The sequence below is a fragment of the Toxotes jaculatrix genome, chromosome 20 (genome assembly GCF_017976425.1).
Source record: "Toxotes jaculatrix isolate fToxJac2 chromosome 20, fToxJac2.pri, whole genome shotgun sequence".
NCBI lineage: Eukaryota > Metazoa > Chordata > Actinopteri > Toxotidae > Toxotes > Toxotes jaculatrix.
The window spans coordinates 12,273,108-12,287,287 of record NC_054413.1 but is presented as its reverse complement, the minus strand read 5'-3'; the positions used below and the strand labels follow the sequence as shown (position 1 = coordinate 12,287,287).

Here is a 14,180-nt window from a genome sequence, read left to right as displayed (position 1 = left end):
CACTTCCCTATGTAGCCTGGTATTAGTTTACAGAACCTGCTGCATCCCAGTTGTGGAATTTATGGTTTTGCAAAGCCTTTTCAAGTAAAGCAGACTCACACTCACCTGTGCATAAATATGTCTGCATGATCACACACCCCTGAAAGACTTGTGATATGTTTCAGTGGATTTAGATGGTGTTTGTAGTATATGTTTGTATTTGTCTGTATGATACTGCTTTAGGGTTAAAGTTGTAATTCAAAAGGATACTTGCATTCTTTCCCAGAAAGAAGTACAGTAACAGAAATTAAAACAAATATCACGTTGCTCTGCATTATATTTGCTCTTCCTATGCAACCACTACAGATTAATTGTGTGGTGGTTTTGTCACTGCTTCTTTGTTCCAAAACGTTTGTGGTTTCAACAAAAATTGAAAAAAGTAAAAACCCTATTCAATTCAGAAGAAAAATCTCCCATGTGTATGAATTTTATGGGACTCTAGATCTGACGCACATAGGGAAAACCACCATTTGCACTACAGCCTATGGTGAGTAATTTGACATAAATATCTACAAGGTATCACTTTACTGTAAACCAATAGGGACATACCAACTTTGAGGATAATAAGGCAGATTAAAGGTTCAAATGAAGTATATTAGCATAATAGTGACCCATGGGTTATATTTTCCATAACAATGTGTGGTATAATTCTGAAATCATTTATTTTAATACACATCCTCAGTGAATTCTGTTCAGTCATGACTCTCACTCAGTTTTTTGTAGCTTTTATAGCTTGAGCTTCATTACTTGGTGCTGAAGCACAGAGAGAGTTGGGCCTGTGCATCTTTTTTTGTTTGTTTGTTTTTTAAAAACCGGTTTTGTCTCATGAAATATACATACTAATTTTTAGAAAAAGAAATGTTTTTCATCAGTTGTTCAAAATACGAGTGAGTGCTTGGGCTCAACCACAAAGACTTTTTATACAAAGGTGAGTATAAGCATGGGCAAAACCTAACCCCCCCCCCCCACCCGTGCATATATAATTTGGCCTACCTGGGCTATTACAATAGATATTCTACATGTTCTACAAGCAGGGTTCACATTTCTTCCTCTTCTTTGAACTCTTCATCCAATTTGATGCTGCCAAGAATATCTTTTACATATCTAGTTGTTTTCACTATTTACAGAAGGTAAATAGCAAGTGAGAAGATATTAGCATAATTTGCATACTACTGTATGAACCTATCTACACAGAGAATGCATGGCACCCAGATGCAACAATAGTATATTACTTACAGGACACAGCTGGATTCACAGAGACAATCCTTTTTTTCTCTCAGTAATTAATAACATTGGTTAGCTGACATCACCTGCTGTGGAAAAAAAAAACGAGTGCATAACAGTCCCAGTGTGTACCCATTATTGTACCTTCATCTACCCCCAGTTGAGAGCTCTACTCTCCTGTGGCTCTTCTATCTCTATGGTATCATTCTGCTGCTGTGTAGGTGACAGCCAGCGTTAGGAATCCTACAGATATACTTTTCTGTGAAATGGTTGTGTGGTCAAGCCACAGACCTGATCCTTACATATACGGCCCTCAATGGCCAGGCTCCTTCATATCTCAAAGAGCTGATAGTACCATATTATCCCAACAGATTGCTTCCTTCCCAGAATGTAGGTTTTCTTATGATTCCCAGAATCTCTAAAAGTAGAATGGCAGGCAAGCTTTTAGCTATCAGGCCCCTCTCCTGTGGAACCAACTGCCAGGTTGGGTTTGGGAAGCAGTTTGACAAAGCTTATAATTAGTTGTAGTTGTAGTTTTAGTTATTATGACTAAACCTATAGTTAGTCACGATTATTTCTATAGACACTGTTACAGTTAAGGATAAAGCCCATAGTAGGGCTGGCTCAGGCAACTGAACCATCCCTTAGTTATGCTGCTATAGGTCTAGGCTGCTGGGGGACTTCCGATGATCCTCTGCACACCTCTTCTCTCTTTCTCTCCTCAGACCCACTCTCACATTTATTAGCCTTTATTACATGCCATTAACTCTGTGTCCTCTCTGTAGTCCTGTGCTTGTTTCTCTCTGATCTCTCTTTCTCTGTACCTTTCTGCAGGTATCTCTGGCTGCATGTTCTCTGTCTGTGGTCCTGGCTCCACCGACCTGCCACTGCTTATTGTGAGAGGTGTCTATAGACACAGAGGTTGTCTATAATGTCCTTCACAGTATGCAGTCCAACCCAGTGCCCTTGATCTATGACAGTAATGTATTCCAGTGTTGTGCTGTGTTCCAGTTTTCACCAGCAGTTCCAGTTCTGCTCAGTAAAATGTTCAGCAGGATAAAGCTGCCATGAAGGCAACAATTAGGTGCTAGTAAAAAGGAAGTTGGCGAATATTGCTTGGAAATAAATGGGTGTTTTGGGGGATACAAGTAAATAACTGAGTGTGTTAAATTGCAGAAATTCAGTACACTGCAAGCAAGCAGCCTGGAAAGCACTTTACAGTAAAAAAAAAAAAAGAAAAGAAAAAGAGGCTTAACCATGTTTGCCTTTTATATTACTCAGTAATATTCCCTGTCTCATCTCATCCATTTTTGTTTTGATGTGTAGACATCTGTATTATGAAATGGAATGTTAGTGCTCACAGTAATTTATTTGACACTGTAAGTGGCACTAGTGGGTCCTATTTAGCCCGGGCAAAATGGAAGGAAATGATTAATACTTATTAATAAGACTAGCAGTTGATTTAGAATGACAACTCTTCAGTTCCACAAGATATCTCACATGTACATTTCAGGCCTGAGGCCAGGTTCAGAAACACATCTGTTGGGAAATTTGTAGTTCATTCAAGGACTCCTTAGGGGGGGCAGAAGCTTGCTGACATGCAGACGTGATCTTCTTCTCACGGGTCCTAAATAAAACATCCCACAATGCACAGGAGGTTGCATTGCAAAATACTTGTACTGCACTGTATAATCATAGAGTACTGCGGCATGGTCACTTGAAAAAGTGAAAAATTTGCTCATTCGCTCTGATGTGGATGCATTGATATTCTGTAATGTGCACATGCACTCATGTGAGACTAAGGCACACTGTAAATAGCACATTAGCAACACCATCACTTGCAGAGCCAATTGCATTAGCTCAACCTGGGCTCAGAAGAAAAATCTAAATCCCCCAGGCAGATAATCATGGTAAGCTGACTTGTATGTGTGTCATGTAAATTGTGAGATTTTCGATGTGTCCAGGTTCCATTACATTTTCAAGGCCCTTTCAATCAACTATTCTGTTATTCTGTTATTCTCGACTATAACTGTTAGTTAGTAAATGTTTTTAACCCAAAACCTAAGAGTAGTTTTGTGGCAGATTCAAACAGGCCAGCAAAATGATTGCTAATGTCTTGCCTGTCTCTTTGTTACATGCCATCTTGCTTTCATTTGGGTTCATGTTATTTTCTACAAGAAATGTTAAAAGAGTCATCACATGGTGGATAACCTGAAGCAATAGTTCAAATTGTTTGAAAAGTCCACTACAAAGTGCTGAAAAGTGCTGCAATATATTGTAACAACTTCATGAAGCATGTTACAAGAGGAAGGAGTCGAGGCACTGCTCACTTTCTTTACATTTTCTTTGCAAAATTCAATCTTGACCCTGTATGCTACACATGCAGTCACTACAGTAACTGTTTAATTGAAACTCTTTGTAGCCTATATAAGCAGTCATGAGCAGAAAAATCATTGGGTTGGCAAGCAAAAATGCTTGTAATAAGGACCCTATCAGCCATGTTAAGTATGCCTCAGTGTCTGTTTTTCTAATACAAACTTTCACAGCAGATCTCATGAATATCTGCATCCCACGTGTACCTCATCAGAATAACACAACCTTGCTGCTGGTAAGTTTAGACAGGCTCCTGTATGCCTTCTCTCATTCAGTAATCCATTTATTCCCCCTAAAGCCACAAACATCCATAACACTCCCACCACGGTTTCTTCTATGGCATACCTGGAGTTGGAGTGCTGTACAAAGGCCATCTGTGTGTGTCCTCTTGACACAAGCACTGAACTGTTGGGTTTGTGTATGCGTGTGATGATATATTGAATGTGTGACCAAAATCAAGTGTTTATGTCTGGGTTTTAAGGGTTCTGCTTGTTTCTAAGAAGATTTGCCTGGAAATGTTGTTTTTCCTCTTCATAGCAAAGGCCTAATGTACTGATTATTAATAGCTTGATTAGAAAGTCTACACATTATTGCTTAATCAGTTAATGAGGCTCTGCCAGACATTACTGTCCATTCATAAGCTAAGGCAACATTTAAATCCAGGGACAGAGAAAGCATTTTGCTGCCAGCTTAATATGCAAAATTCAATTGTTCATAAGTGTTAATTAGCTAATTTTAATCAGTCTGCAATGGCCCTCAATTAAGCTCTTTTTGTGATGTGTGTTCATGTGTGTAAAAACAACGCCTGGACAAATCAACTTAATTTATTGTTAGCATATTCCGGACATGCTCTTATACCACAGAGAAAATCAGTACAAAAAACATTACATAGAATTTAACAATCACTACTTTTAAGCAAATGAGGACCTCTTCCTACAAATGAGGTTAAACAATTAGAGTGACAGCACAGAAAAACACTACATGATAAAAGTCGTCTTGCAGAAGAACTGACATTTATCCTCTAACAACAAACAAACACATAAACACACTGTAATGAACAGGCTGCTTTGTAAAGTTCAATTCAATTCAGTTCAATTCAATTTTATTTATATAGCGCCTTCCACAATCAAAATTGTCTCAAAGCGCTTTACAGAGACCCAGAGCCTGACCCCAGAGCAAGCACTTAAGGCGACAGTGGCAAGGAAAACTCCCTTTTAACAGGAAGAAACCTTGAGCAGAACCTGGCTCAGATGGGGGACCCTCCTGCCGATGGCCGGGCTGGGTGAAAGGAGGAAAAGGAGGAAGATAGGACAGCTAGGAATGGAGGAGAGGGGGAGAAAGACATGCAGCATAATACAGACAATGTGGGTCAGTATTTACATTACAGTTAGTGAACAGTTATTGGATAATGTGTGCTCAGCAGATTAGAATTATGAAACAGAGCACGGAGGCAAAAAGCTGTCATGACTGGTAATTATTTACATTACAGTTTGCAAAGAATATTAATCAAATATTTATCTGTAGCAGAACGGAACATTAAACATGTTAGAAATAGATCATTGTAAACAATAAACAGCAGCAGGTGGGTGGAGCCAGGACCATAGGACAAGCAGCTCCGGAGCCAGAGGTACCTGCAGAAAGGTACAGAGAAAGAGAGACCAGAGAGAAACAAGCACAGGACTACGGGACAGAGAGGACACAGAGTTAATGACATGTAATAAAGGCTAATAAATTTGAGAGTGGGTCTGAGGAGAGAAAGAGAAAGAAGAAGAAGTGCGCAGTAAATCATGGGATGTCCCCCAGCAGCCTAGGCCTATAGCAGCATAACTAGGGGATGATTCAGTTGCCTGAGCCAGCCCTACTAAGGGCTATATCCTTAACTGTAACAGTGTCTATAGAGATAATTGTGACTAACTATAAGTTTAATAAATAACTAGGACTGTAACTACAACTAATTATAAGCTTTATCAAACAAGAAGGTTTTAAGCTTCGTTTTAAAATTAGAGAGGGTGTCTGCTTCCCGAACCCAAACTGGCAGTTGGTTCCATAGGAGAGGGGCCTGATAGCTAAAGGCTCGGCCTCCCATTCTACTTTTAGAGATTTTGGGAACCATAAGCAAACCTGCATTCTGGGAACGAAGCAATCTGTTAGGATGATATGGTACTATCAGCTCTTTGAGATATGAGGGAGCCTGGCCATTGAGGGCCTTATATGTAAGGAGAAGGATTTTAAAATCAATTCTGGATTTTACAGGAAGCCAATGAAGAGAAGTTAGTACAGGAGTAATGTGATCTCTCTTGCTAATTCCAGTCAGTACTCTCGCTGCAGCATTTTGGATCAGCTGGATGCTTTTTAGAGAGTTAACTGGACATCCTGATAATAGGGAATTACAGTAGTCCAGCCTAGAAGTAACAAAAGCAGGGACTAATTTTTCAGCATCACTCTGCGACAGAATGTTCCTAATCTTACTGATATTGCGCAGGTGAAAGAAGGCGGTCCTAGAGACTTGTTTTATATGTGAGTTAAAGGACAGATCCTGATCAAAAATAACTCCAAGGTTCCTCACAGTCGTACTGGAGGCTAAATTAATGCCATCCAGAGTAACTATATGATTAGATAAACTGTTTCTGAGGTGTTTGGGACCAAACAAAATAACCTCAGTTTTGTCTGAATTCAGAAGAAGAAAGTTACAGGTCATCCAGGCCTTTATGTCTTTAAGACATGCCTGAAGTATGGTTAACTGATCTGTTTCGTCTGGTTTCATAGATAAATATAGCTGGGTATCATCCGCATAGCAATGGAAATTTATTCCATGCTTCCTGATAATATTGCCTAGGGGAAGCATGTATAAGGTGAACAGTATCGGTCCAAGCACAGAACCCTGTGGAACTCCATGACTTACTCTGGTATATATGGAGGGATCATCATTAACATGAACAAACTGGTATCTATCTGATAGATATGATTTAAACCAGCCTAGTGCTGTTCCTTTAATCCCAATAACATGTTCCAATCTATCCAATAGGATATTAGTCACTGTGGAAGTGTCTTAAAATGCTGTGTGTATATATGTGTGTGTGTGTGTATGTATCCAGAAATGCTCTTACAACATAGACAAAATATGTATTATGTATTAATTTACATGCACATATATACATATTTACACACAAACACACACACATATTTTTGTGCATGTGTATATATGTGTATACCTGTACATATTTATGTGTCTACATATATATGTGGGTATGTATATATACATATACATATATAATGTTATCTGTGCCTCTATTTGATATTAATACTGATTTTGTGTATGGTGTATGCTAACAATAAATGAAGTTGATTTGTCCAGGTGTTGTTTTTGTGGCTGTCCTATCTTCCTCCTTTTCCTCCTTCACCCAGCCTGGCCATAGGCAGGAGGGTCCTCCCATATAGGCCCGGTTCTGAGCAAGATTTCTTCCTGTTAAAAGAGTTTTTCCTTGCCACTGCTGCCTGAAAGTACTTGCTCTGGGGTCAGCTTCTGGGTCTCTGAGACAGTTCTGATTGTGGAAAGGGCTATATAGAAATAATTGAATTGAACTGAATTTTAGTTACAGCCAAATACTCATGCTGCAGAAACAGATCTTTTATGATTTGGTTCAGCTTTCACTGTTTCACTGTCAGCTTTAATTTTGAGATCTGGCAGTGTTTGATGAATTAGAAGTTGTGTCCATATCATCCCGATGGATGAAGTCCAGAGGTTTTATCATCCCATGCTGGAGCTCCCTGGAACATATAGCATGTTGTTAGACATCTATGAAATTTGTACAATACAATCTTTAAGCCATACATATAGAACTGAGTAGCTAATTCCAAAAGTCTCAGTACTATATCTCACTGTTGACTTACAAAATCATCCACCCATCTATTAGCTATACCTGTGAGGATAGTGGAGTGCTAGAGCCAATCCCAGCTGACATTCGCCATTCACAGGGCTAACATATGCAGACAAACAACCATTCATGCTCATTCACACCTACGGGTAGTTGACCTAACCTGCATGTCTTTGGACTGGGTGAGGAAGCCAGAGTACTCAGAGGAAACCCACACAAGCATGGGGAGAACATGGCCCTGGCTACCAAGTTCGAACCCAGATCCTCCTCGCTGTGGGGCAACAGTGCTAACTACTGAACCATTCGTTAATAAGTTTACTGTTAAGACAAATAGACAACTAGTATAAACTAATATAGACCAATGAAACCAGGTAAAAAAAACAATGTTTAAACAATTCCCTAACAAATGCTGTCAACAGAATTGAGTACAGTTTCAGTAAGTACAACTGACTGATAAAATCCATGTTCTGCAACTTCATAATACAGCATGAATCATGTTTTCCCTTATCCTTACCCTGAAATCTGTTACACAGCAGCTACAGAGGGGACTGCTGAAAGGGAACCTTTGTGTCCACTCTCTCTTCTCCTGTCTCTTTCGCACTGCTCTGCTACATTCATTGTGTCCCTGGAGATGTGATGTTATGCGCAAAGTCTGAAGAAACAGTAAAGGCAGTGCAACAAGGTCCACCCTGGAGCTGAGATTCCTAAACCACAAACGTTTTTGCAGTGACATCATGCTTCTTCAAGTTTCCAACATCCTACAACAATGGTGCAAAACGGCTGTACAGTGTGAACATTGTGCTAAAAGACGCACCTAAAAATACGTGTTAGTTACATAGAAATTTGAGGGTAGGCCTACACATGCTTTGTGAATAACATTACAGTGTTTCTTAATATATAGTGAAATGTGTAGGATAAGTGAAAAGAACAGACCATAATAGTAAGAAATAGTTCAGTAAACACAAGAATATTTCTCTGTTTCAACCTTATTTCCTTGTCTTAAAATAGCAGGTGTATTGATCAATAAATGATAACAAGATCCATGATTGTCTAGGTAAAATTTACAATAAAAGAATTACTGAACTACATTTGTCTAACAAGACAGGTGTGACCTGAACAGAACAATAACAGAAACTAATACTTGTGGTTTGACACAACACAGTGCTATTCTTTGTAAATATTGTGATTTTTAAATTTACAGTATGCTTGAAGGAAGACATACAGGGGCAGAGAAAGGGATGTTAATAAGGCAAGCCACAAATAAGGATCTACAGTATTTTTTTCTGTTTTAATGTGTCTGTTTTTCTTCTCTTGCTCACTGTCTCTAACTAACTAAACAACAAAACATTACTCAAAACACAAGTATTGCTTAAACAACATCCCCCATCAAAATCCCAACAGTTACTGGGCCACTGGAAAGTACCGGCTCTGGGTCAGGGACTTTTTAGGGGGGAAGATGCTATGGCCCAAGAGCCATAACTGGAAGTTCCTGATTTCCTAAAAAGTTTTTTATGTTTCTGGAAAAGCTCCTGAGCTCAAAAAAGGGAAAAAAAACAAGCAATGGCAACGGCAAATTAATCTTATTGTGTTTAAGCCCTCTTGGAAAAAAGCTGGGTCATCCACATCCTCATGTGTGATCTCTGAATGATAGCTAATGGTTGTGTGGTGTAAACTAATTATGTAATTAGTAAATAATATAAAGCACACAAAAGTTTGGGTGGCTGAGTTTTCAGATACCACCTTAATAGAAACAATCTGCAATACGAATGGTCTTAGTTGAAAACTATTCTGAACAGATTGAAATGAATGCTGAGTTATTTTGAACATACTATTAACCACAGTTCTACTGTGGGGTAGATACGGCACTGACAAAATTCATTCTTTGCTGTGTCATAAGGCTGGAGAGCCTGAAGTCATCGGGTTATCATGGGTTCTATCTGTCCTCCAATCCCCTTTGACTCGGCCACAGCTGCAGTCCTCCAAGAGGTAAGCTTCAGTGTGCGTGTGTGTCTGAATCTGTGTATGTGTATCCTCCACCTCTAAAACCTACTGCCAAATGTGAATTCCCACTGATCCAACTACTAAGGCTGTGTGTGTGTCAGGGAAAAACACGTTCGTAAAAAAATATGTTGCTTTCACACTGACGCAAGAAACAGTGTCTTTAAAAATGTGTAAATATAAAAATTGTGTTCAAGCTCAAATAGACTGGGTTAGATTGAGCATGTATAGTGCTTTGAGATTTCGTAGCCCTGAGTGTGATTTTGTGTGCTTTCTGACTAAACCCGTCTGAGTGTGCATTTGTACTTGCCCATTTACAATATTGAATGGGGGAGTGAACAAAACGCAGGGGGTTTTAGGCCTTTAACACGAGCTGAAAATCACTCTCTTGTGCCCCCTCCTCAGAGCGTATCTCTTTACTTCTCGTCTTTTTCGTCTGCTGGGTGAAATGAATACACCAGCAGAGAGGCCAAATGCAGTGAGCCTACGCGCTGATAGGTTGTGAGTATGATAAATGAACTTTGGCTAACCCAGACATAAGGGACTAGGCAATCAAAAGCACATACACACTCCACCTGACAGTCTGTGTAAGGCAGCTTTGTGCCTCTCTTGCTGCTCATTAAGATTCCAACCTGACTCAAAATAGCAGCTTCGTTCAGATGGACAGTGATGAATAATAACCCACTGTGCCTGATGCTAACAATTAATGGAACTAATTTCTAGGTAATGAAACAACAGCTGTGCTTGAAGGAGCATTAGTAGTCCCATTTATTAGTTGAACACTGTCATATTTTTAACTTCTATTCCTTCCTGCCTTCCACTGCTTCCTGTCTCTCCTTCCCTCACTGCCTGCTGATGTAGAAGTTGGAAACCTGAATCATGCCGTTCTGCTTGTTGCTGTCAGGCAGAGACACCAGTACATCAGTGCAACAGCTCTATTCAGCAGCAGCATAAGGATTTTCACAACAGTGAGTATCACTATCTTAAAATATCAACATCAAGTTCAGGGGATCTGTGTTCATATTTCTTTGAATGAGATCTGTGTCTGTGTTATTTTTAGTCCACTGACACTGACTGGCAGAAATATTTGGCAAAACGAAGCTAAAGCAGTGTTCAGCACATCTAGAGTTATCACTGGAAAAAACATTTTGGCAGCAATATCGTCAGCTTAAAGTTCCAAATGTATTTTCCACACTTATTCATAAAATATATCCCTACACAAGGTGTGGTTTTGAAATGCTGTAATGCCTTAATGTCTAATGTTCAGCAGCCCAGTCTATTCTGTATGTAGCCTAACGTGTTAAAAATGTTGACCTAATCAAACCTCGGGTTATGTGTTTGCTACCTCAAGTGACTAAATTGGGAAAATTTGAAAAATTTAAATTATATCTCTAGGCGATGCATATGAAATGGCTTAATTTGCCACTGCTTGCATCCACTCTGATTATTGCAAGATAGACAGTTGTATGGCTGAGGAAAATACAAACACATGCACACACATGTACACACAAATGATGCCTACACTTGTGACTGCAGGCTGCTGAGGAAGTTGTCAATGTGGTCCTGTGGCATGTCTCCGTCCAGGTGAGCCAGGTAAGTGTAAAGTTTGACAAAAGTGTCAAATGGGATCCTTGCAGCACCGCCCTCCTCGTCCTCTGTCAGGATCTCACAGGCACACTTCAGAGAACTCATGAGAGTCTGAGAAAGCGCATACACACAGAGATACAGAAAATCAGACAGTGCAACTTGTTCCAAAAAAAAAAAAAAGACACAAAAATATAAAAACGTGCTCAGTTTTCAATGATGATCACATCCAACATGAGCATCAAACATTGTAAATACACTTAGATGCACACAAACTAGCTCACAGACAGTAACAAAAAACAACCGAATCAATATAGAACATGACTGCCCTCATGTGGTTAGTGTTCAAAGGTCTCATTCATACCAGCATTATTTCCAAACTACTGACACTGAGCACATAATGTTGTTAATACTGTGCTGTATTTGCTTTTGCAGACTCTAAGTCATCATCCGTAAAGTTCTCCATGCTTAACGATATTCTCTTTGATCTGTCTCTGCTGTTCTATCTGCATCTTCTGAGCAAAATCCTTGGCTTAATAGCATTGCAAAGATTCACACAGTCAGAGAAGGATTTATCCAGTCATTCTTTCTGGAGTCTGGGGACCCTGATGGAGGAGTCTGGATCACAGACGTCTGGATCTAGTCTAAACACGAGAAGACAAGAAGACACAAATTGCACTGCTTGTGTATCTCCAGCTGTGCTTGGCCTCACATTAGGTTTTAAAGCTCAAAGGAAGTGGTATAAAGTGGTGTTAGAATTTTTATCTGGCCTTATATAACATCTCACCCCTCCCAGCGCACTGCAGCCCAGGGCAAAAAACTCCATCCAGTCAATTTCTGAGCTGAAGCTGCCCAGTGACAGCAGGGTCTCCAGCTGATCCACTGGTAGACACAGACCTTTCCATTTCTTCTGCAGTTCCTCCTTGCTGCATGTTTGCTTGGGGGACAACTATGATTGGGTGTAGTAAGTAGGGATTAGAAGAGTTGAGGAAAAAAAATTAGGTTATCTAGTTTAACAGATGACTGTAAAAAAAGGAAAAGAAATATTGAGAAATCATTCAGTATTATTTGTTGAAATAAAACAGCAGTATTGGTTCTCGGGAATCTGGCAGCCAAGGATACTGATGATCAGTTCACCAGCAAGCTTTCTTTTTCTTAGGGTAGACTTTTATAAATGGGAAGCTATGTAATTAAGACACAGCAAGGATCGATACAGAGTATTGATTTCTGAATGTTAATGTCAAATCAGAGGTACAATTTCATTTTAATGGTAGATTAGTATCTATTAAGTTAGCAGATTTTTCTTTAATTTTTCAAATGTTCTAAAGAAAAACAGTTTAAAATGCTAAAATAGTATTACTAGCATGAAACCAGAAAAAGAGATTGGAAGCACATTCCAAAGTCAAGACTGTTGCTTAAGTCTTAATTATTATATTGCCATTTATTAATTATTCAGTTCTTTTAGTGGATCCACGACACCAAGATGCTAGCAGACGCCCCAGGTGAGATAAAATAGGTTTATAGTAATATGAGACTTTAATGAGCCACATAAAGAAACAGGATCACTGCAATAGGCCAATAGAGAAAATAAAATAAACAAATGTGGATAGTAAACTTAATGCAACTAATAATTACCCTCACAGAAACAAAAACAGTAAAGCACACTGGAAAATAGGCAGTACATAAAATACATTGCTTTTCTTCCAGCAGCAGAAATATTAAGAAACTGATTATATGATCAGTGTGGTCCTTCTGTTGAGAAAATACCTGTTTGTGGAGAGTCTTAAGTAGACCTGGAGTCAGCCCAGTGTCTGTCTTCTGGGTGGCAACATTCATCTCCAGCCTGTCCTTGACAGGCAAACACTCTCCTTTAGACAGTGCGCTGAAGTATCTGGGAGAGGACACACACACATTCTTAGCACATATACTTAATTACACACTGACCTCAGCTTTGCTGTTTTTGCCTGTCATCACATCTGCTTTTTAAGCATGCCAATTAAATGTAATTTAAAATATAAAATGGAACATAAGTTACCATAAGTCAAATTTAATGAGATCTCATGAGTAGCATGAGTTAAATTATCGTGTGTTGTTGTTTTCTTTGTCTGAAGTTTATTCTCTAAAATGCTAAAGGGCATTGTGTGGCTTATCTTACTTCACAGTTTGAATAACGGTTTCAGTGAGTTTAGAGGCAGCGTGACATTCAGTATTTCTGTGCAGCATCAGAGAATGGTGTTACTTTAATAGCACATAAACATCTTGTATTTTGTTTCACCATATGGCTCACTTTATTGTTGTTTGCTGTAAACACTATCAGGCTGCAACAGCCAATAAAACAGTAGAGGATATGAAAGTCCTTAGGGGTAGAAAAAAAATATATTTAAATTATATCCACAACTTTCAAAGTGCATTTTGCTTGTTGGAGAAAGTCAGATAGTTTAACGGCTGCAGTAATATGGAAGCCCATGGGATCTAATTATGGCCAGTCATTGCAAAGTTGAGAGATGCACAGGTGAAGAGGGCCTGCCTTTTTGAACAGTGATGCTGCCTGGAGACACTGTTTATAGTATTGGTTATGAGATCAAGATTGGAAAAAAAAAAATTCACATCTCTTCTACTTGAACCACTGTTGACAGACATTAAGACTTACGCTGCAGACCACAACAGCAGGTCCTTGGGCTGTGTTCGGATGGCTGCCTTAGTGAAGTTTTTGAGGATGTCAGGAAGCTCAGGAGGGATTCTGATTTGTTGGGCACAGTACATTGTGTCCAGGAGGGGCATGACTGCAATATAAAACACTGTAATATCATACACTGAGATTTTTCCAGTATCAGATATGGGAGAAAATCTTTAAAAAGTGGTAGCTCCACGGCCACTTACATCTACCCACACTGACACTAACAAACCATTAACATTAGATTCAGTGACTTAGCTATCCAATGGTCACGATATAGAAGGGGACTGAAGAATATGGAGGTAAATGCCATGAAAGCATGTTTCAAACTGAGAAAGCTAAAGATATGTATATTTCCTGGCAGCAAGTTGTTTCTGCAAGATAAAGGAGCCATGCTAGATAAGATCTCATTT

General features: G+C 39.2%; 1 protein-coding gene across 1 annotated transcript; it reads right to left on the bottom strand.

Moving 5' to 3' along the window:
• Positions 1-10,351: 10,351 nt before the first annotated feature.
• On the bottom strand, positions 10,352-13,874 carry ropn1l (rhophilin associated tail protein 1-like). The gene is made up of 5 exons (XM_041066367.1): positions 13,744-13,874; positions 12,861-12,984; positions 11,881-12,042; positions 11,032-11,207; positions 10,352-10,406 (listed from the first exon to the last, which is right to left on the bottom strand). Exons 1-5 carry the CDS (start codon positions 13,872-13,874, stop codon positions 10,352-10,354), a joined length of 648 nt encoding a protein of 215 aa, XP_040922301.1.
• Between the last annotated feature and the right edge of the window lie 306 nt (positions 13,875-14,180).

Excerpts from the sequence above, each read along its gene's own strand:
- ropn1l (XM_041066367.1), bottom strand. The coding sequence starts at position 13,874 with ATGCCCCTCCTGGACACAATGTACTGTGCCCAACAAATCAGAATCCCT. Across the intron at positions 12,985-13,743 it reads CTGCTGTTGTGGTCTGCAGC|ATACTTCAGCGCACTGTCTA; the intron begins GTAAGTCTTAAT and ends GTCCTCTCCCAG. Across the intron at positions 12,043-12,860 it reads TTAAGACTCTCCACAAACAG|TTGTCCCCCAAGCAAACATG; the intron begins GTATTTTCTCAA and ends ACCCAATCATAG.